General features: G+C 43.7%; 1 protein-coding gene across 4 annotated transcripts in view; it reads right to left on the reverse strand.

Annotated features, from left to right (window-relative positions):
- Positions 1–7,368: 7,368 nt before the first annotated feature.
- Positions 7,369–24,279, reverse strand: part of STARD13 (StAR related lipid transfer domain containing 13) — a 253,710-nt gene continuing 236,799 nt past the window's right edge. For all 4 annotated transcript variants that reach the window (XM_034059954.1, XM_013128670.3, XM_005147615.3 and 1 more), the window contains 7 exons: positions 23,572–23,770; positions 16,985–17,192; positions 15,965–16,079; positions 14,998–15,219; positions 12,834–13,051; positions 9,374–9,550; positions 7,369–8,999 (listed from right to left, as the gene is read on the reverse strand). In XM_034059954.1, the coding sequence (XP_033915845.1) occupies positions 8,882–8,999; positions 9,374–9,550; positions 12,834–13,051; positions 14,998–15,219; positions 15,965–16,079; positions 16,985–17,192; positions 23,572–23,770 (1,257 nt within the window). In that variant the 3' untranslated portion in view covers positions 7,369–8,881. The remainder of the gene's footprint in view (positions 9,000–9,373; positions 9,551–12,833; positions 13,052–14,997; positions 15,220–15,964; positions 16,080–16,984; positions 17,193–23,571; positions 23,771–24,279) is intronic.

Below are 24,279 nucleotides of genomic sequence, written 5' to 3' on the forward strand. Positions count from 1 at the left end.
TGTTGATAGTTACTACTTTGCAATAACACTTCTGCTTCCCTCTCTCCACTAGGATCAAGTGGGTCTTATTTCTGAAAACTGAGAAAATAAATGCTCATAAAGTAAGCTGCCAGTATTGCAGTTGTCTCTCCCAGCACTAGATGAGTCTTTAAGTCCTGTTCTGATGGAAGTTTGTGAATTTTACACACATTTGTAAGTCATTTATCTGCCACATTGCTGCAGGAGCTGTAAGCGGATATTGCCTTTCCTTGCACCTCGCAGTGGGAGGTTGCAGGGTCTTGTACTCGGCAGCACGTGGTTGCTCCTGTTTGGTATTCACAGGCACATTCCTCCAGCTGGTGATATATTATTATGGGGCTGGGAGAAAAATAATGCAACCAAGCTCTTATTATTTTGTCCTTTTATCAGTTTGGTCATATTAATGTGGGATGATCATTATATAAATGCACAGGAGAGGCAGTCAAGGACACATTCATTTTTAAATTCCTCCAGTGCTCTTGTAGTTCAGTCATTCATCTTCTGTCTTTAATTACAGCAAGTGATCTCAGAGGCACTTAAAAGATTAAATTACTCAATTATTTGAAAAACCCAAATGCAATAACTGTATCTCTTTTCTGATAAATACCAGTGATTGCTGGAAAAGGTTGCCCAAGGCAAGAAACGCTGGGAGGCCAAGGAGGCCATTTTGTAACACTTTGGCTTAGCCCAGTGATACCCATTCAATTTTTCATTATTTGCAATCATTATTTTTACTTGCATTGATACAAACCACAAACTTTTCCATCACTGTCCTGGTGGTTTCAGGAGGGTGATGAATGTCACTGCTCAGCTATTCACAAATGTCCTGGCACCCCGTTGACTGCAGAGAGAATGACATGAGCCCACTGGATGATAACTGCAACTCAAAAGGGCATAAGGCTGTCTGCAGCAGGAGAGCTTGTACTTCCTCACCATCAGCCCTACTAATCACCACAGATCCCTGTCGTGGTTTAAACCAAGTCCACACACAACTCGTTCACTCACTCCCCCCCTCGCTCCCCCAACTCCCGGAGAGTTAGGAAGGAGAATCCAAAGAATGTAGCTCCCACGGGCTGAGATAAGAACAGTTTAATAGCTAAGGTATAACACAAATCACTACTGCGACTACTACTACAAATAATAATGACAAAGCAAATAACAAGTGAAGAGAATACAACACCTCACCAGCCACCGACCCATAACTCACCCCACCCTGCCTGGCCAAGCACCGACCGATACCTCCTCCATCCCCCCAGAGCTCCAGCCTTTCTGGGTTTCTCCCGGTTACATCCTGGGTATGACATGCTATGGTATGGAATACCTCTTTGGCTAGCCTGGGTCAGGTGTCCTGTCTCTCCTTCCTCCCAGCCTCCCTCCTCCCTGGCAGAGCATGAGGCTCAGAAAAGGCCTTGGACAAAACCAAACATTTGAGCAGTAACTCAAAACATACTTGCTATCAGCAACCGTTCTCAGCCCGAAAGTCAAAACACAGCACTGCACCAGCTACCAAGAAGGAGAAAAATGACTGCTACTGCTGACCCCAGGACAATCCCAAATACAGCCACTGAAGAATAGGAAGTTTTCCCTAAATCAGATTTTTGGCCTCTGCCAAAGCAGCAGATATTCAGTGAGCCCAAAGCTGCGAGCCTGGGTAAGGAGTGCAGGCTGATGTGATCCCTCCTCACTGAGCCAGGAGGAGAAGGATGTGAGTCTTCAGGAAAAGAGAAATACAGGCTGAAGATCTAAAACCCTGCACTTTCTCTTCATAGGCTGAGTTCTGAGTTCCTGTCCCATTGACAGACAGCCAACTGGGCAAAACACCAGAGCAACCATGGACCGAGGGTGATCTCCATCTGCAGCCATCGTGTGCTCACTGCCTGTACTGGTTAGCCAGCAGTGTGGCACGCGGATGGCTGTTTGGTGTTGATAAACTCCCTTCTTTACCTCCATGGCAAGTCTCTAAACTGAAAGAGTCTATCGGGAAAGAAAGGACTGAGCGTGTGGACAAGCCAGAGCAACTGTGGTGCTTCTGGCCCTCCTGCAATGAACACCAAGCCAGGCTGTAGTCACTGAGGTGCAGTGGGGTGGTGGGGCATGCTGGCAGACCCTGGGCTGCTGCCCCACATGGGTCTGGGGTTAGGCTGCAAGCAGGCATCCTACTAGCATCTGTCCTGCATGCATGGCGGGGCATTGCTGGCCTGCAGATGCTGCTGAGGGGTTACTGTTGTCTGCTCCACCACCTGTGGTTCCCACATTTATTTAATTAAAGAAGGGAAAAAAGGAAGTAATTTGATACCCATCCTCCCAAGGAAAAGGAGTGCTTCCAGCAAGGAGTGGGCCAGGAGAGGTCTGTGGAGGGACAGATGGCCCTGCGGCTAATTTGCTCCCATAAATTGCAAGCTGTTGCAAATCCTCGCTGTAGCAAGTGCTGGCTCCGTGTTTCAGCTATGTGTCTGTCTGCTACAAGCAGGTGAAAGAGAAAGAGCAGAGTCTGCAGTTTTAGGCCGAGTTTCCCTAGTGCCTTTTGCAGAATCGAATATTTTGATTAAGAAATAAGCCATAATTGTCTATCTGGCTGCCAGCAGAGCTCCATGCAGCTGCTCTGGCCAGGCAGTACGGTCTCCTGCTGGAGCAGAAGCTCTTGCCACAAAACGAGGTATTTTCTCATTAAGGCACAGTCACAGTGGGACCTGATCTTGTCTTCTTGCAAATGGCTGCCAATGAAGTCCACATTGCAGTTCAAGTCTCTGCTCAAGGCAAAGAGAAGTTCACTGCATTTGGCTGTTTTTAGCCTCCCCATCCTGCTGGACACACATCCCGTGGGAGAGGATCAAAAGCCCCAACTTGTCATTGCAGTGGGACTGAGGAGCATCTGCGCAGTGGTATAGGAGCCTGGTTATTTTCCTGCTCTCACCTTCCTACCTCTTTGGAGGAGAGGAGCAGAAATGACCTGTCCTCCCCTTGGCACTTTGTCCCTAGTGCGGGGCATGGGACAACTAAAGACTTGAGCCCTGGCTGGCTGGCAATGCCCCGCTGTTTCAGCTGGGTATTGGACCACTGATTGCTTGGCCATGATCCACCTGCACTGAAGGCTGAACCCTCTGGCATTCTGTGCAGCCTGGGCTGGGTGAGCAGTGCAGACAGGCATGCTGGGACCAAGCGGGGAAAAGGGCATTTGGGGCTAAGGATTTGGGCCTAGGCAGTGGAAAAGAGCAGTTTAAAACTGCTACCTGTGGGAGGTCAGTAGTAAGGTAGTGGAATAGACATCCTATTTTCAGAGTCAAAGGGGCGGAAGAAGTTAGGTATCCAGGTCACTTTTTCTGTAAGAGATGCTAACCTTCATCAGAGTCATAGAGGGCCTGGTGTCTGAGTCCTGTGAGTGGAGTGTGAGACCTCCCCAGCACTAGCCTGTAAGACAGGCAAACAGTTCTCTGCAGTGTTGTAATGCTTTCCCTGTCATTTACTCAATCCAGGCACAATGCTCTGCTCTGTTTTAGCTCTTGAGTTCCACCTGCCCTTGTGTTTGCCTGAGCTGAATTTCTTGCACACTGAAATAGGACAATTGACACTCACACAGTGCTAGGTGGGATCTGTTCTGCATCTATTGCTGTTTTAGGGAAAACATTAGCTTTCTACATAGTATAGCTGAAAGAACCATGGTATTGAGGGTCACAGTTTAAACTGCACATCATAAAGAAGTCCAAACACCCACTTTGCTATTAATCTGGGGTTTGACGCCCCATATTCCAGGTCCTGTCACACCACGACATATAACTGCAGCTGTAACAACATGGTGTGCCTGGCATAGCACCCAGCCGAATGAAGCCCTTGTGCAGCTGTGACTGACACACATCTGGCGAAGAGAGCATGACATAGCCATCCTAAATGCTGGGGAGTGAATACAGACCTTGCCAGACAGAAAACAGCATTTAAAAGGAACAACCCACAGCTCCATCTCATGCTCCACTCACTCTGAGTAGAGTAAGCTGGAGCAGCAGTACCAGTTTTCATCCTTTCCTACTTGATCTGCAGGCTCCAGCAGGTTCCAGCAGTCCTTTAGATATTTCTTCTGATGTTTTCATCTCACAGTCATTTCTGTATGTTCAGCATGTGCTCTCATCTAACAACTACCTGCCATTTCAAAGAGCAACACCTCTTAGGCATGCCAAGATCCTTTAAGGCTGACACTGATTCTGCAGAGCAAGTGCATCAAACAGAGGAGTGCCTTGCTGGTGACTCCTGCAATTTGTTGTAAAGAGGATGGATGTCCAAGAATTCAGTATTATAAAGATCACACATAGGAGGAGCTGAAATACCAGTGCTGTTAGGATTAAGACAGTCTGCTTGCCCTGACATTGCTGCAGGTGGGTGGGAAGGAGAGATAGGAATTGAGAGAGCATCACACACTATTTTTTGCAAGAAGGGGCATACTTACCCAGCTGACCATCTCTGCCATGGCAAAGAATTGGAGACAAACACTACCTTTTGGTTCAAAGCTTAATACTGAGCATTCCCTGAATGGTGGGCCACAAAGTCTTATCCTCTCGTAGATGGTATCTCATAGCTGACTTCCTGCTCAGCATCCTGTTTTGAGACTGCTTCTTTTGATAAATCAAGAGAGAGTTGGAGAGATACAGGTCCATCCAAAGGGACATTTATTCCACCTGTAGACTTGAGTAAGACAAACCAGAGTAATCACTATCCGGCTGTTGCATCTTTTTCTCTTTTGCAGTGGCTTGATGGATTTGACATGGTGGAAGTCTGATGATGTGAACCTAACATTCAGCAATCCAGTTCAAGTCACTCTTATGAACCTAGACCTAGTTTATTGACAAGAACATAGTTGCAGAAACATGGTGGAATTCAGTGGCAGTCAGGGACCTAAATGCTGTTGAGGACCTCAGTTTAACCTCCTCAAGCCAGCAATCCTAGCTTAATGGCTTCTTTGGTAAGCATGTGTTTGTTACGAAGTTCATGTATATTTATGGACACTATAGGATAGATATAATGGGCAACAAAATAATTTTGAGCCTAAAATCATCATTAAAGTCCTATATCAGCAGAGTTTAGTGAACAGGAGGTTGCAATAAAGAAAGCAAGTGCTTAGATGTACCACTTTGTTTTCTGCCCATGGATGAAATGAGTGCACAGAGGAAACATGATTCTTTAGTGTATGCAAATTTATTCAACTCTTCCATTATTTATTTACACCTAATGACTGACACCAACAGATGAGGTAAAAATATGAGGTATTGATATAACATTTTAAAATGTAATTATCGTAATGTATTCTCAAATGGCAATGTAACAATACAAAATACTGTGGTAGCTGAATGGTAGACATGGCATAATGTGCATTTTAAAGAAATCTTATGTCACTTATACATGGCTTAGAGATGCTAGAAGCACATGACAGAGCTTCTGCAAGGGTAGGAGGACAACCCCACCTTGCTAATGGTGGCAGGTGCCACAGGGTTCCTTCCAGCTGAGTGATGACTTATCAGACAGGATAAAACCACTGTCCAGGCTTTCCCTTCATTTCCTCAAGAAATTATTTACTGCCAGAAAATTGCCATTCCCAGGGCCAGAAATTCTGTGCCCATTAACACTGAGGCACAATTGTATTAATTAATGCAAACAAACCAATGTAGCAAAAGTGCTCCAATTGCTCATGTTTTCAGCTCGTGTTTTCAGAAAACAGCCATCCTGAAACCTGCTGCCCTGGCTACAGGCATTTGGGGAGGAGGTGCTGCTTTCTGGGACTGGCAGCCGCACTGGAAGCAGGGGACTGGCTGTGCCCTACCAGCTCCCAAGGCACCACTTGCTCCTGGGAAGGCTGGACCTGGGCAGTGGTGCCCTGCAGCTGGGGGGGACTGCCAGATCTGAACAAAAACACACAATAATTGCACATTGCAACTGTTGCTGGCTATAAAATCAAGGTAGGAACTCATGGGCAGCCAACCTCTCCGCTCCTGTGAGTTGCACAGTAGAATGTGTGAGACAGGTCATGGGGGGGAAGATGACAGTGACTTTTTGGGGTCCTGCTGCTCCATGGAGACCTTGCCCCTGTCATAGAATCATAAAATAGTTCGGGTTGGCAAGGACCTTAAGATCATCTAGTTCCAACCCCCCTGCCATGGGCAGGGACACCTCACACTAAACCATATCACCCAAGGCTCTGTCCAACCTGGTCTTGAACACTGCCAGGGAGGGAGCATGCACAACCTCCCTGGGCAAACCATTCCAGTACCTCACCACCCTAACAGTAAAGAATTTCTTCCTATATCCAATCTAAACTTCCCCTGTGTAAGTTTTAACTCATCACCCCTTGTCCTACCACTATAGGCCCTGAGGAAGAGTCCCTCCCCAGCATCCTTATAGGGCTCCCTCAGATACTGGAAGGCTGCTATGAGGCCCAGAACCTGCTTTTTCCATTCCCTGGATTTGAAGAGGTTCGTCAACTGTCAAAAAAGCTCTGAGTAGTTTCTGTCTATAGAGATCCGTGTTTTGGGTTATCTGAGGCACTGACAGCAGTACTCCCTTTGCTCACCACTACCTCCCTGCACAGCTTTCCTAATCCAGGAGCAGGACATTTCTCACAGGAGTCTCCGTTTACAGAGCACCACAACACCTGGTTCCGAAAGCAGTGTGACACGTTATGACAAACGTCATTTACTCAACCCTGAAGGAGTTGCCCAGGGCAGGCTGCGCATCACGCCTGACACCTAAGACAATGCTCTCATTCTCGGGATGAAGCAGTGAAAAAGCACATTAACCCATCCGAGCCTGGCAGCAGAGCCGGGCAGGGATCCATCCCACCTCACCCTGCTCTTCTGACGAGGGCATGGGGCAGGCTTGGAGGGCTGGGGGAGCGTGGCTGCGGCCTGGCTCGGGCCGCAGAGGAGTGGGGTGTCCTTCTGCCCTCTCTCTCTGCTGCCAGGACAGGCCACGCTGCACCAGCCCATATGTGGCCACACGTGCCCCCCAGTACCTAATCAGCCCGCACAGGTACAGCTCACCAGACACCATGCCAAGCTCCCATCAGTTTGCTTCCTCAGATTGCAGGGCTATTCCCTACCAGCACAGCCCTTGCATGTGTGCACAATGGCATGTGGGACAGTGCTCTAAGAGCTATCAAGGGTCACACAAGGTCCACCCGACAGCCTGCATTCCAGGGGCAGATTCAAAGCACTGGTTTTGAAGAGACTGCCTAGTTTACAAAATCTGTAGCTTCATGTAGGAAATGTATCCTGCTTAATTGACCTCATATTAAATCTGAGTGGATTTTGTTGGAAGGACTGTGCTAAAACACTGGCTATAAATGACTCAGCTGGTTTATGCAGCAATAAATAAAGTAAAAGTGAACAACTGTGATTAATGAACAACAGTATTAACAGGCTTATACATTCTTATTGACTCATAGATGTAATATAGTTTTTGGTCATAGGTTAGTTAAAAATGAAATGAAACCCTGCTCCAAAGATAACATCAGCAAATTATTATTATTACTTTTAAAGCATTGTTCCATTAGCAAAATAACAGGTCCCTGAAAATGAAATTACAAATAGGCTAAAATGGCTCCATTGTCAGGGGCTAATCCTGCTCCCACCAATGCCTACAGAAGCAGGATCATGCAGATCAGTGCATTATAATACGAAAATGCTTGCTGTTACTATAAAAGCAATCTTTCCAAATATAGTCTGCATTTAGTCTTTTAAATCTCCAAGATGTGTTTAAAAGCTTAAAAAAAAGTTTAGCTATTTGTATACGAAGAATATTAAAAGGAATGGTGTTCATCTGCCTGTCTTTGTGTCCACTGGATACAGAAAATCTGCTTTGGAGCTCCTTACAATTAGCCTCTCTATGGGAGAAGGAAAGGACAACACAGAAACACTCAGAACTTAGACAAAAGGCTAAAGAGAAAGAAAAAGATTTATAGCTTAATAACTTACCAGTCTGATTCCAGACACCTCAGTACACACAGCATTATCTTGTACAAAGAATCAGCAGTTACTTTGAATGCTGCACATAGTGAGGTTCTCAAGCGGCAGATATACCATTATTATAATTAAGGCAACAGGTAAGTTTACAACAACTTGTACTAACAGTCACAATTCTGCAGCTGAATATAAACAGTCTTCAAAATGTCTACTATCTCAGTTACATTTCCACATAATTTATTTGGTGAAACTGATCCACTCCTCATTATTTTTTAACGTACAGTAACCTCCTACTTCCTTAGTTCTTTTAATTCTTCCTACATCTATTTCTAGGTACCTTCTCACAGCATACGCAAACACGGAACGTATTTGAGAACAGGCATTTCTGTTATCACACGGATTATGCCTGGTAGTCCTGTGATAATAGCAAACACAGCTTATGTAGCAGTGACACACTAAGAAACAAGTGACAGATTCACTTAAGGTCCAGCTGATGCAAGTGATTTGCACTGAGTTATATACAAAATAATTAATTTATACATATACATATATATAGATATAATATAGATAAATATATACACACTGTACATATCTTATTTACAATTAAAATATGCTTCTTGGAAGCCTTTAAATACCAGAGTTATGTGACACACAAGTAATGGCAATAGTCTGATTTTAAAGTACTAATGATAAAAGCTCTCTGAAGAAATGTTTACTTCAATAATAGAAATTAATATAGAAGGGATGTGGCAGGGGGAGATGAAGTCTCCAGAATAAAAGAACTTTCCTATAAAATTTCTCTTTTGGCTTTGTACAGATCCAGGTCTGGTCAGATTTCTGCAGCTTAAATAAGACCTTTGCTTTCAGTACTCCTGTTCCTGCCAGACCCCGATTTACGCTCACATGCTCCCAAGAACAATCCCTCAGATTTTTGTTTCTGGTCCCTCGGCAATCAGAGGCTGAAATGAGTTTCTGATCCTGGCAACTTCTGCTGCGCACAGATGTCCAAAGCCTTTGTTGTACCACTCTGGGGAATGCCCTCTGAAGAAATGGAAACAGAATTATTGAGAAACTCAAGTACTCAAGAAATATGCCCACAGGAACAGGCTTGCTATGCTTCGTACTCCCCCCTTCCAGTGGTAATGGTGGGAACTCTACATACTTGTCACTGTAAGTGTATTATGAAGCTCTCCCTTGCAGTAATCAAATAAGCAGATTTTATTGTTGTGTCACATTGTAACAGCTGTACATGCTGAACAGAGAAAAGAGCTTAGTGGATAGAAAAGACTGCAGGAAGACTCCAAAGCAGGAAAGCTACATTGACCATGTCCTCTGTTCCCCACACCTCCCCTCCCTGAGCTGGAGGTTTTTGCCCCGCTGAATGGACCTGTGCTTTTTGCAGGTGGGATACTTACTTTAGGTCAATTCTGCAGATGTGTGTTAGCCTAGCTTTTCCTGAACCACATGGCTCTATCAAATACTGAGAGTCCATCACGATGGCTCGCACAGCTCCCATAAGAGGAGCCTCTTCATGCTCCACAGAGACGGCAACCAGCATGCACATCCCCTTTGGCAAATCTGTCCTCCATGTCCTGCAGCAACACATTCAAGATGGAATCACTTTAGTAATGAAACTTTTGGGCACAAAAGTAAGAACCAGAAGGAAAGTTACAGTTTACTTCCTGCCTATCCTTGTTGTGCCTGCAGTGCCACCGGACTATCTAGGAGTCCCCAGCAGAGCTTCATGTTTCAAAGCTGTGAGTCTGACCATTATGTGAATAGCAACTATCTGTTGCTGCAGACTCCACATGGAGAAGTTTTGTTTCTCCACATGAGCATTTTGCAACCATTATGTCTTAGAGGGCTTTTTACAGACAGACAGAAGTTTTGGAAAGTAGATAGAGTGAGCATAAGGCATCCGGCAAAGGCTGAAATGTTGCACTGCACCTGTGCAGACTTATAAACAAATACAGCTTAGCACAGCAGAAATGCTCTCTACAGCTCACTTCTGAAACTCCCACAACATGCTTCAAGGGCACCTAAATTAAAAAATCAAAATGTCTTTTAAATTTTTCCTTCTTCCAAATTTCTAGCCTTACATGCTGCAGAAGTTTTCCACCAAGCTCAGGAGACCTAGGCTGCAAGAGAATCATAGAATCAACTAGGTTGGAAAAGCCTTTTAAGATCATCAAATCCAACCTTTACCCCAAGACTGCCGAGTCCACCACTAAACCATGTCACTGAGGGACTCATCTATACAGCTTCTGAATGCTTCCAGGGTTTGTGACTCCACCACTTCCCTGGGCAGCCTGTTCCAATGCCTGACCACCCATTTGGTAAACAAATTTTTCCTAATATCCAGTCCAATCCTCTGATGGTGCATTTTTCAGTTGTTCTGTAAGCATTCTCTACATATTCTGCTGTCTCACATTTTTGTCATCTGCCTCCAGCCTCATAGGATAGGTCTATGCTTTCCTATGCTGTCGGAAGAAGTGAGAAATTCCCACTGTGGTGCTGTGTAATGTGCATCATCTTGCCATGGACTCTCTGAGATGGGGATTAACACTACCTTGGGAAGTATCATATTTTAGTAGGTAAGCTGCTTTCAAGAACTGGTGAAGTTTGGACTTCGGGAGATAATTTTAACATTCTGCATTTTTCATACATGAAACTGAGCTGTTATTCAAGAAGGAAGATATTTATTCTAAAACTTCAGAAGCTTTTACATGTGTCTGTGCGTTAACAAAAACTATAAGCTATCTTCGCAGATGAAACACATGGAAAGTAGAAAAATCACTCCTCAGCTCTACTGTGAAATGCTGAACCATCTACTGTGAATGCCTACACAGGGCTTAGATATGACTGTATTATTTTGGTAACAGGGCAGCACTTACTTGAACCATTTATGAAGTGATAAATTGTAACCCAGACACTGCAAAAGACTTATGAATCCTAACCCTGGTTATATAGATTTAAGACAGTTTCTACTGCTCTGTTTTACAGTAGTAAAAACGGGCATGGTACCTAACTCAGACTGATGACATGATAGTTAATGTACCTTAAGCATTTGAGGAATCTTTAATGAAAAGCAATGCCTCTGAAGGACAGCTGAGAGTGTCAGCTCCCAGGCATATGAAATGTTGCCCTGTCCTCTTACCATCAGTATTCTTGAGGGAGCCTAATCCCCTTGTTATGACTATAGAACTGAAAGAATAAAATAACAACTAAATTTATCCTTTTACATCCAGAACTTTGTTTGGGAAGGAGAAAATTGCTGTCTGTTAAAATATATTTATTCATGTCCCCAGAGATGCATTGTAATTTCATTGCCCACTTCCCACCAATCATGAGGTATCAAACTGACTGCGATATTGTTGTCAAACCTTGCTGTAGACTTAATGGTATAAATCAAAAGAGATAAACAACAGAATCTGACAGATCTGCCTGACAGCTGCTTTTAGCCTTTAAAAACCCATCAGGATCCTGTTTTATGATACATATTTCAGTCCTTGGGGGTCCTTCTGCCTAGGTTAGTGAAAAGAATGAGAACTCGATGGCAAGATTTTTCTTTAAGCGGTGTGACTGCACAGCAGGTCTTTAAAGAACACAAACCAAAGTGAAACCTAATAGTGTGAAATAAGTGGCAAATAAGAGGACAGAATTACGGTCATCAAAACCTCCCTGCCAGTCCCAGACAATCTCAGTGCCAATTTATCACTGATTTAAGTCAATAATATTATATAAAAAAATTAACTATAAAATAATTTATTTAGTCCAGTATACTGTGGGAAGGCAAAGAAAATAAAGCAATGGGAGGACTGGGGTTTTAACATTATAAAGAACTTACAGAAAACATTTTAAAAATCTTTCCCTAAGAGTGCCAATAATTCTTCCCTTATACCGACAATATCTGCATGTTGTCGTTCTCTAAGAGAACAGTGATGTTCATAAAAGGGATGTACTATCATATTTTATTGGGCTCATCTTTTTCCTTCAATCGTTACCTCTAATACAATTCTGACTGACTGTACTATTTCCTTTGTCAAAACTGCTTTGTAATTCTCTGGTGCATCCCTTTAATCAAAGAAAGCAGGACAAGGAACAGGAATGCACAAATCCTGAAATAAATAACTGCAGAACTGACCCTGTAAGTGAAATATGTTAGCAGCTCCACAATAGCTCCAAGCAAGCAAAGGACCAGGATTTCAAAGGCAGAAGGTGCAAAAGAGGATTTTTTTGGTCTGTTCTGTACAGGCAGACAGACAACAGCAGAACTGGGACTGAATTTGGGATATTGGTACACAACTACACATTTGAGAGATGTGATCCCCTGGAATACAGTCAGAATACATATCTTCTGCCTTTCTTTGCTTATTTCCACATTACTATTTTTATGGGTTAGCATTTCTTGGTCTACAAAGACTCCAACTGCAAATCTAAAATAACAACATATATAGCTACAGAATAATCACTTTAGCTTACAAACATTACTATCTTCCCTACTAAACATTTGGCTCTTCTACATCAGACATTCCCCAGGGAATGGCAAAAGCAGTGTAAAAACCAATTGGGTTCTATTTGCTCTGTTCTGACAACAAACAAAGCTAGAAGAGAACAGCAGCTATTATCAGACATCTGTTCTAAGGAAGAAATTATATTTATAGCCTCAGGAGTATGTGCTGCTCAAGTTATATCAGAGGAAAGGTCAGCATGCTCTAGGTGAACAAGTCTAATTCAGTCTGATAAATCAAAACAGCTGTCCAGAGTAGAGTTCTCAAAGCACCATTATACAGATGCAAAGGCTGAGATTAGACTGAATCTTCCTTGTATGCACTGCAGGAAGCAAAGGTACTGAAGAACTGTCCTTTAGCTCACCTTAGAACAACAAAGTCTCGGACAGGATGAGGAGCCATGCTATTCAAAACGTACTGGTAAACTTCTGTCTGCTTGTCCAGGCTCTCAACCACCTTCCACTGCAGGAAGTCCTCATCCCAGAGGTGACGTTCTCTCAGCACTCTGTTCAGAACAACTGATGGGGGGGCTTCAACTTCCACTGAGGCTTTCCAAAGCCTTAGTGGGTTCCCATCTCCAACCTGGAGTAAAGCAAGAAAGAATATAAACCCCCATGAATGATATGCCTATGTTCAGAAGAAGATAACTGAGGACAAAGTCTTGATATACGTGTCTGACTTAAGCTATTAGCATGCCTATTTCCCTGCTAATCATTACTATTATTGCTATTGCTGCTGCTTTGCTGTATGTGAAAACACCTGCATACTAGTCCTGAATGGAAAACTGAAGTCAGATTTCTGTTTTCACACCAGTGTATACCAGGAACAGTTCCCACAGTACCAGTGGGTATTATTTCTTGTGTGACAGGCATTTTTTCGACCCCAAGCATCCCAAGTTAATACAGAAAATGTATGCAGAAGTAAAAAGAAATAAAAGACTGAAACCTTGGGCTGGAGTAAAGCTACCACCTTGGGAAATCTGATGCACCAGTTAGGACTGTGGATCCATTAACCCTCCCCGTTAATTGATGGAAGAGTAGAACATATGCTGATTCAGTTTTGTGTCAGGTACACATATATTTGCTCCTCAAAATAGCTGCAAGGGAGATATTGGTAAAATGACATTCGAAGACACAACCCACAAACTGCTTGCAAATCCTTCCTAGCTCATGGTTCCTCTTACTTGTTATACCTCCATAGCAAGCAGTAAGGGGAGCACAAAGTGCTGGGCTATGAATGAGGTGAACATCCTGAATTCCACACAAAAGAGCTTTTCTGCATGGTTTTAGAGGTCAGATTTCAGGCAGCAAACAAGTTAATTGTAAGCACTACATCTTGCAAGCCCTGATTTTCCATGCCCTCCCTACCTAGCATCCTCGTATATCAATGTGAGTGCTCTCATATCAATCCAGTAATCCAGAAACCTCCAGAGCCTTCCACAGGCCCAGGACTGTGTCCCTAGAAACCCACCTTGCACCTCAAATTATTTTGTTGTTATAATTCCTTCTCCCCAGAGCTCCCAGAGTTCCCCAGTCCTCTTGCCCCAGAGAATGAGGGGCTCCCAATCCCTTCTGTATTCTCACATGCCAGACCTGTGCATGCCCCTATTCACTCCCTCCCCTCTCTCGCATCCTAGTCCCACCTAAGCCCTGCTAGTCCCTCCCCAGCCTCCTGCAGTCCCTCACTGGAGACATCACCCACAGAAGCTGGCTACAAACCAGAGTAACTGCAATTTCTTTGCCTTAACATAGGGGCTGCATTACACAAACAGGGTAATTCTGCCTCCTGCCCCCTCACCATCTAGATTATACACTCTTTCCAGTGTTCTTCCCCATAGTAATTAGAGTCACCCACCCCAGTCTATCCTCTCCTTTCTCTAGCTGCTGCTGTTTTGCAGATCTCTGTTTTGCCAGTCTCTGTTTTGCCACTGCATTTCTACTAGCCCTGAACTCCACTGTCTGCAGGGATCCTGCAGCACTCTCCTCCTGATCGCAGTGGTCTGGCTTCCCCTGCAAAAGTGATGGAACCAGGAGCAACTTCAGAAATTTTGTTAAAAGTTGGAGATATCAAAAACCCATTGGAAAAATGGATAAGAGGATCAGGGATAAAACTGGTCATGTGGCTCGCCTGGCTAAGTAAAGCAGTGGACAGCCTGAAGAGCTTTTTTAATATCTGTGTTCTGCTGTGTTCTCCAAACTCCTGGCAAACAACAGGAGATAGCCAAAGAGCTTACTCAGGCAATGTTATTTGCTGTTTAGTCTCAGCTAGTTCTCTGGTTGGGTTATTTGCTGCATCACTTTAACCATTTTGGAGATTTCAGCTTGATTTGTGTGCCTTTTCCTGGAACCTCATACTTGAATCACTTACCTTACAATTTAGATTGCTTTTGGTAGTCCTTTCAAAAAAATCCTATGCCTCACCAGACAGAAGGATATGTATTTAGTCATGCGACAAGTCAGGGTGTCATGTAGCTAGGATATATTTTGTTTTGGTTTCTTTATTGCTTCTTCCACGTCTCCCCAAATTACCTTTTTGTAGGCAAGTTCTGTGTTCTCTATACTGGAACATGTGACCCATCCTTTGAATTTCTCTTTTGCTTCTTTCTGGAGATTCTGCATGAGACTTTCCAGGTACGTCTGATAGTTCCCTCCTTCCTCATCCACTTGTTTCCCAAGCTCGTCCAGGGTAGGAGAATGTACTTCTGCATCTACATAGGAGTTTCGGGACTGGGTGACCATCTCATGTGGGACCTGTGCCACAGAAGGGAGGGAAAACACACAGGGAAGTTCTTATACTGAGAACTTTTCCTTAAGGCAATGTGTTTAAAGGATAATGGACCATTCAGCATCCAATTGCAGTAAGCTATGACCTATAAAATGGATACCTATTTCTGTCTGCTTCTTATGCAAGATGAGAAAGCAGTATAATGCCACAGTCCATGGCTTAGAATACCACTAGTCATGCAGGACCATATTAGACAGTTCAGCTCTATGTCAATACACCCGTGTTACTCCTCTAGACCCCATAAATTTTATCCTGTGCTTCTGGGGAAGGGAGATATGAGTATTATCTTTCCTCCACCTACAGTGCAAGTAGGTGCAGGAATGACTGCATCTCCCTATGCGATTTTATTACATGACACAGAAATAAACTGTATCAGCTCTTCCTTTTGAGACAAATAAGTTTCAATTAAGATGTTAAAGCATAATAATAAAATTAAATATTAAATCGGCAGATTTTTATTTTAATTAGACTAAAACTTCCTAGTTCCGTCATCTGGGTTGAAAACTGCCACCTTGCATTTTCAATAGCTATGTCTTGGAAGGGAACAGTCAGAAATGAGATAAAACTTTAGATGAAGCAAGTTTACAAATAAGAGAGGCACCGTCAATCTCTGAGCTAGTAAAAGACAGAAAATGTAAGCATAAACATAAATACTTCAAAGGATGCTGCATTATGTGGCCATGAATAATGCCGTTTGAGTCTCCCACTCACCTCAAAAAGTTTGTTGCATTCCATTATCATGTGAGCAAGTCCCTGAGTAGCTGCCAGGTTTTCACTGAGGTCCTTCTGATCTGGCTTCCCTGTTGCATATTTTTTCTGTATGACTCTGTAATTGAATTCAGTGTCTCAGGTAAAAAGGGCTGAATCTTTTTATTATGAAAGCAAACAGCAGCAGGATGTTCAGAACATCAGAGAGAAAAGCCTATCTTTAGTTTTCATTTATCACAGACTGCTCAGACTGTTGGACTTTTTAAAGGAAAAATGTTTACATAAATATTGTTGAGCTAAAGGTAAAAGCAGGAAAGGTTATGCATGTCCTGCATTAGGTGCTGTACATTTTGAAATAGATTTCTAACAGACATGATGTACATTGGTTTACATTGTTACTGCTTAAAGAGCTTGCTCAGGCACTGGTTATACATGTACATGGCCAAGAATCCCAGTGTATTCTGAACCAGAAGTGATGGGGAGGAAAAGTCAGGAGGGACATCAAGTTGGGATCACTAATATTTTGTGGGGTCTATGCCTTGTTCAGTCTTCACTCACCATGTTACATGCCATCTTGATGTTGCCTGAAAAAAATTCTGTTTCCCCAAGTGGTGGAACATAGCCAGAAAATGCAGAGCGTAAGATCACTCACTGAAAATCTGCATATTAAAATCCTTTAAAACATGGTCACTCTTTGGCTTCAACCAGAGCAAAATAAGGCCCTTTCCCTTCACAGAAGCCAACAGTACTCATGCAAAACTCACTAGCACCCCACTGACACTCTGCATGGAACGCAGGCACTGCATATCCACAACAGACAGCCAGAAATGCCTGCGGGCTTGAGAAAACATGTTCTGTGCATGTACAAGTGTACTTCTGGCTCTGCAGCACAGGCTTTTCCCTCTCACTGAAGCCATGCCCTGTGTAATGTGCTGGAAAGCAGATGCTTTGGAAAATGTTATTCTGCATATCCTGAGAAACACTGGAAGCATCACTTTGTGTTAGCGTTGAGAAGAAACTTACCTTGGTGAGCTTTCTTTCTTCACTATATTGAGATGGAAGAGGGAAGGGGCCAGACAAACAGCTATGTTCATAGGAGTCATCTGGTTCTCCTCCACAGAGGTGACATCGCTCAGGAAGCACAGCAGAGTCTGCAGAACCTCCCGGTTCTCATCAGACATCAGCATGATGGCTGCCTGCACTGCCTGCAGCCGCTGCTCCTTGGGGACGTCTGAGGAAAGCAAGTGATGTTCAGCAGGTCAATTGTAAGATCAGATAAAGATCCAGGAACAAGACTGAGTTAGCACAGGCATTCACACTCTGGGAATGGCTCTCTGAAGAGGCAGATGACAGGGGACCAAGGGGAAAAGATGAGATGATTGCTGTAAGGCCATGGTACTTGCTCCTCTACCAAGCACAGCTCAGATAGCCAGTGTATGACATTTACTGTTCGTTTGAGAGGCTGTTCTCCCAAAAAGAGACTGAACTTCATTTAAAGTTTATGAAGGGAGAGCAGTACTCAGTACTTACAGTATTTTTCAAGTTATTTTTTCCCCTGGGAAGACAGTTCAAAAGTCTTCAGGAAAATACTTATACTTGTGTCCTAAACCATAAAAGAGTTTAATGAAAGAAGCAGTGGATATGCTTAAATAGCATTTCAGACAGATCCATTTCTGAAACTACCAAAGATTTTCAGTTTAGACTTGGAGCCCTCCTCTGGGTATTACATATGCTCTATATAATCGAACAGAAGAACAAAAGCAGATTTACAGTACAGGGAACAGCCAGCTTTTAAGCTCTGCCTGCTAGCCTTGGACAAGCACTTTATTTTAAAAGCTTTCAGACACAAATGACAAACTGAGCACAGTCCAGTGCTTCCAATTTTCTAGAAGTGACAAGGCCAGGTCTTTCTGAGAAGTCAGAAGAGCCCTTGCTAAATCCATGCAACATGTCTCTTCTCCCTCTATAATCTCCTGGTACTCCCTCACCTGCACTGTGTACTAGTGGGCCTGACTTCAAGTCATAGGTAAACATTAGGCAACTGGGAGTTTTAGGGAAGTGGAAAATGTTTCACCAATGCTATGCCATATAGATTACTGCATGAGTCATCTCATCCCCAAGCCTCTGTGTTACAGCAAATCAAGCCATTCTGGTTATATAAAAAAGATCTTTAGTGCACCCCAGAAGATCAGAAATCCCTTGCCAATACCACAAGAGAGGAAAAATCCTAACTTTACATTAATAATTATTCAAACTGGATGAAAGGGAAGAAAAACTCCCAGCTACAGATTTATTTAATTGCAGACATTATGAAATACAATTGGTATCCCAGCAATTTTCAACATTTTTCTTTCTGTGAGTTTTGCCAGTACTATCTAAAACAGAAAAATATGTTTGTTGTTGGTTGCATGGAAAAAAACCCACTACTAATTCTTAATCCAAACATTTGTCTTCAGTGTCTACGGAGCTCATCTTTTCCTGTTCCCATGTTGGATTAGACTCCCATGTTCGACTCATCCTCAAGTCTACCTGAAATATTTTAAAGTACTGGTACAGTTGAAGAAAATCTCTCCTGACAGTTCCCCCCACCCCCAGTCAATGTAAAAAGAGTTCTTCAGACTTCCTACTGCAGTACCACATAGGATTACAGTCCACCTGTGCCACTATTTACATTTTTCTGTTGGCTGATAGTGATGTTTCACCCTTTTAGCATTCAGCCTCATGGCTGTTGTGAATTCTAATGCCAGGGTCCTCAATCGGACCTGGGGAGTTCCCCACTACCAGGGACATTGAGATTTGCCACATTTCTCTTCCTTTGGCAAGGGGGTAGTTTACCTGCAGTCCCTCCTGTGCCAAGATAGGACATTTCCAATTTTCATCAAACAATAGTCTGAAAGTTATTTGTTTCCAAGGACATGTAGAACTTGTCCTTCTAGTGGATAATCTTCTCCTTGGCCTCTTCACTATAGAAACAATTGTGATTGCCATTTTATTATTGCTAAGTGTTGCTGTTGCCTTTCTGAATAAGCTTATCAATGTACGCATAGACAACCAAGAGCTGCAACTTGTAATCAGGAAAGAAGAGGGGGAAATGATGTTCCAGAACTAGGTGCCAAATCTGCACTTCTGTCCCAAGATGTCTTATATAAACAAGTCCACTGAATTTATTTGCAGTGCTGCCTCTCACATGCAGGATCACAGCATTTCTCTACCAGCTGCAAGACACTGTTATGTTAAATACATTAGTGACTCTGTGCCACAAGACAGATTTTTACAGTAAAGGAAGGCAAAGGAAGTAACATAAATTCTTTAGCACTGGGATTATACAGTGTTTAAAAATGGCTTTCTATTGTTTTGGCAGCTGAAATGTCTGCAAGTGAAAATACTAGACACACTTCTCCTTAGTGCATCCAATTATTTGGCTTAAGCTGGCTGGGTATGCTGTTCTGTATCTGACAGTGCACTGGCTGACTGACCTTCATAATGGACACTGTCAGGAAAAACTAATTCCTCTGGTCTCTCAGTATTTTCCTCACTGTTTATTTCTCTCTCAAGTCTGGAGAAAAGATACACAGTAATTTCCTGATCTACAGGGATTTTCATCATTTTGATACATTTGAGCTGCAGTTCTTGCTGGAGGCTGCTCATACTGAAACAAAGAAATCCACTGGTTTTATTTTCTCTATGAGATCCTTACATAAAAGCTAAATGAAGGCAGCTTGTTTCTTGCATGTAGGCATTACTGACTATAATGAAAAGCTAAATAACTGAAAGTCATGGCAAGTAAAAGGACTGCAAAGGCATGTGTTCTTATGGTCAAATAACAATTATCCATGCCCAGAAGACTTGCTTATATTGAGATGCCTGCATGTCTGTTGCCCAGTGAGGTGGTAGATATGCCATTCATAGACATTCAAGGGCAGGCTGGTCGTGGTTATGGGCAACCTGATCTAACTGATGATGTCCCTGCTCATTACAAGGGGGTTGGATCAGATGAGCCCTGAAAGTCCCTTCCAACCCAAACTGTACTAAGATTCTATGAAATAGGCCCACAGTTTAAAGAAATCTGTCAAAAACTTGAGTCTTTGCATTTTTTATGTCATAGAATCATAGAATAGTTAGGGTTGGAAAGGACCTTAAAATCATCAAGTTCCAACCCCCCTGCCATGGGCAGGGACACCTCACACTAAACCATGTCACCCAAGGCTTCATCCAAACTGGCGTTGAACACTGCCAGGCATGGAACATTTACAACCTCCCTGGGCAACCCATTCCAGTTCCTCACCACCCTCACAGTAAAGAACTTCTTCCTTATATCCAATCTAAACTTCCCCTGTTTAAGTTTTAACGCATTACCCCTTGTCCTGTCACTATAGCCCCTGACGAAGAGTCCCCCCCCAGCATCCCTATAGGGCCCCTTCAGATACTGGAAGGCTGCTATGAGGTCTCCACGCAGCCTTCTCTTCTCCAGGCTGAACAGCCCCAACTTTCTCAGCCTGTCTTCATATGGGAGGTACTCCAGTCACCTGATCACCCTCGTGGCCCTCCTCTGGACTTGTTCCAACAGTTCCATGTCCTTTTTATGTTGAGGGCACCAGAACTGCACACAATACTCCAATCGAGTTCTCACTGAGAGCAGAATAGAGGGGCAGGATCACCTCCTTTGACCTGCTGGTCACACTCCTTTTGATGCAGCCCAGGATACAGCTGGCTTTCTGGGCTGTGAGTGCACACTGAAGATGGCTCATGTTCATTTTCTCATTGACCAACACCCCCAAGTCCTTCTCCACAGGGCTGCTCTGAATCTCTTCTCTGCCCAACCTGTAGCTGTGCCTGGGATTGCTCCCACCCAGGTGTAGGACCTTGCACTTGGCATGGTTAAACTTCATAAGGTTGGCATCAGACCCCTCACAAGTATGTCAAGGTCCCTCAGGATGGCATTCCTTCCCTCCAGCATATCAACAGAACCACACAGCTTGGTGTCATCGGCAAACTTGCTGAGGGTGCACTCAATTCCATTGTCCACGTCAACGACAAAGATGTTGAACAAGACTGGTCCCAACACCAATCCCTGAGGGACATCACCGGTCCCCAGCTGGACACTGAGCCATTGACCACAACTCTTTGAGTGCATCCATCCAGCCGGTTCTTTATCCACGGAGTGGCCCACCTATCAAATTGATATCTCTCCAATTTAGAGACAAGGATGTCATGTGTGACAGTGTTAAATGCTTTGCACAAGTCCAGGTAGATGACGTCAACTGCTCCACCCCTGCCCATCACTTTTGTAGCCCCGTCATAGAAGGCTACCAAATTGGTCAGGCAGGATTTCCCTTTAGTGAAGCCATGCTGGCTGTCACCAAGCACATTTCTCTTTTTCATGTCCCTTTGCATGCCTTCCAAAAGAATCTGCTCCCAGATTTTGCCCGGCACAGAGGTGAGACTGACTGGTCTGTAATTCCCCGGGTCATCCATTTTCTCCTTCTTGAAAATGGGGGTTATATTTCCCTTTTTCCAGTTGTGGGGAACTTTACCTGTCTGCCATGATTTTTCAAGTATGATGGCCAGTGGCTTAGCAACTTTGCCAGCTCCTTCAGGACCCGCGGATGGATTCCATCAGGTCCCATGGACTTGTGCATGTTCAGGTTCTTAAGATGGTCTCGAACGAGATCCTCTTTTACAGTGGGTCCAAGGTCTTCATTCTCACAGTCCCTGTGTCTGCCTTCTAAGACTTGGGTGGTGTGGTCAGAGAATTTGCCAGAGAAGACTGATGCAAAGAAGCCATTCAGAACCTCAGCCTTCTCCAAGTCCTGTGTAGCCAGTTCTCCTGATAGCTTCCAAAGAGGGCCCACATTGTCTGTCTTTTAATTGCAGTGTAATTACAGAATCCTTTCCTGTTATCTTTCACATCCCTAGCCAAGACTAATTCTAACTGGGCTTTAGCTTTCCTAACCTGGTTCCTGGCTTCCTGAACAGCATCCCTGTATTCATCCCAGGCCACCTGTCCTTGCTTCCACATTTTATAAGCCTCTTTTTTTCCTGTGAATTTTTCTCAGCAGCTCCTTATCCATCCAAGGAGGTCTCCTGGCCCTCCTGCTGCACTTCCTTCTAGTCGGGATGCAACACTCCTGAGCTTGTAGCAGGTGATCCTTGAATATCAACCAAGAGTCTTGGGCCCCCCTGTCCTTTAGGGCTATATCTCATGGAACCTTACTAAGCAGGTTCCTGAAGAGGCTCTCTTGAAGTCCAAGGCAGTGAGCTTACTGCATGCTCTTCTCACTGTCTTGAGGACCTCAAATTTGACCTTCTCGTGATCACTGCATCCAAGACTTCCCTGGAGAGTCACATTTCCAAGGAGCCCTTCTCTGTTGGTGAGCACGAGGTCAAGCAGGGCACCTCTCCTCGTCGGCTCCTCTGTTATTTGCAGAAGAAAATTGCCTTCCACACAATTGAGGAACCTCCTGGATTGCTTCTGCCGGGTCATACCATCACCCCAACAGATGTCAGGGTGGTTGAAGTTCCCCATGAGAACAAGTGCCTGTGAGCGTGAGGCTGTTCCTATCTGTCTATAGAGCACTTAATCTACAGAGTCCTTTTGATCAGGCAGTCTGTAACAGATCCCCACAGTAATGTCTCCGCTAGCTGTTCTCCCTTTAACCCTGACCCACAAACTCTCTATTGACTGCTCACCTGTCCCCAGAGAGAGTTCTATACTCTCCAGCCTATCTCTAACATAAATAGCAACTTCCCCTCCCCATCTGCCAGGCCTATTTTTTCTAAAGAGCCTGTAACATTCCATTCTAACATTCCTGTCATGGGAGCCATCCCACCATGTTTCTGTGATGCCTCCTATATCATATCCCCCTAGACCTGCACACATCTCTAATTCCTCTTGTTTGTTTTCCATACTATGGGTATCTGAACTGAGCTCCAAATGAAGCCAGCTCATTAGCTGGAGTGGCTGGAGTATGTCTACATTGCTCCAAGCATTTATTATAGGTGCTGGCAACTGACTGGGAGTGTTGGGATGGAATAATGTCTCTCTCCCTCAACACATCGAGTTTAAAGCTTTCCTGAACAGCCTGGCAAGACTCCTACCAAAACCACTCTTCCCCCTTTTTGTCGAAGCAGCTCCACCAGCCTCCAGTAGACCTGGGTTCCCAAATTGAGTCCCATGTTCTAGATACCCAAACCCCTGACTATGACACCACTGTTCTAACCATTTATTTATCTGCCAAATCCACCTAGCCTTTTAAGGTCCTCCCCTGTATCCTGAAAAATTGATGAAAAGACAGTCTGAGCTCCAGAGACATGTGCATGGCATCCTGTCCTTGTGGCTTCTTTCTGATTGCAAGGCTGATAGTTTCAAATCTTCTCAACATTTGAATGCTGTCTTTCCATGAAAATTGTTAGTATTTTGATATCAAAATGTTTAGTTGGTTCTAAAAATCTCTTAAAGATTTTGAGTGCAGAGAGGTTCTTTTATGCATCTCCAAGGTAAGTAGAAAGAAACCCACACAGTGTTAACATACCAGAATTATTTACAGTATATTTTTATATAGTATATAATATTTCCTATTTTTTTTAATAATTAAAATATTGAAACTTACATTGGTAGATGTGTAGAAAAGTCTCTCCTAGCTTACTTGTGAGGAGAGGTTCTGGCAAGTCTCTGAAAAACTGCTTTACCATGTCTGCCACATCATATGCTGACTGGTCTTCATAGCTGACATTTTCTGGTGAGTTCTCATTCATCTGGCGTAGTGCCTGGATTCGGGATTTCACTCCGGATTTTCGAAACAGACCCACCTGAAAAGGCACAAAGTTGAACTGAGTAAAAAAAACTTACTTAAAGAATATTTCTCTATATAAAATCCACTGCAGGGAACTCTGATCATGACCAAAGGTTGGGTTACTTATTTTCCTCTAGGCACAACATGGAAAAAGTACAAATACGGTGGTCATGACTTGTCCACAAGTCTTGTAGGCAAACGCATACTCTCATGGTAAGAGTGCAGGAGTTAATAATGTCACTGCTCTGTATCCTATCCTAGAGAGAGTTCAGAGTGCATGTGGTTTCCCTGCTGCCTAAATAGTTTAAGCAAGATGCTCAGCTGATACAAATCAATGTGGCTTGCTTGGCTTGGGTGACTGTCTGTTGATTTACTCCAGCTGAGAATCTGGTTCCTCATGTTTGTTTGGGTATATATTTTGAAGACTAACAAGAAAATATTATGCTCAGCTAAGTAACAAATGCTGTGGCAAAAGACTAGCACATCCTGGTAGAGCTTTACAATCAAGACCAAATCTATGTTTTC

Source organism: Melopsittacus undulatus, chromosome 2 (assembly GCF_012275295.1).
Source record: "Melopsittacus undulatus isolate bMelUnd1 chromosome 2, bMelUnd1.mat.Z, whole genome shotgun sequence".
Lineage (NCBI taxonomy): Eukaryota > Metazoa > Chordata > Aves > Psittaciformes > Psittaculidae > Melopsittacus > Melopsittacus undulatus.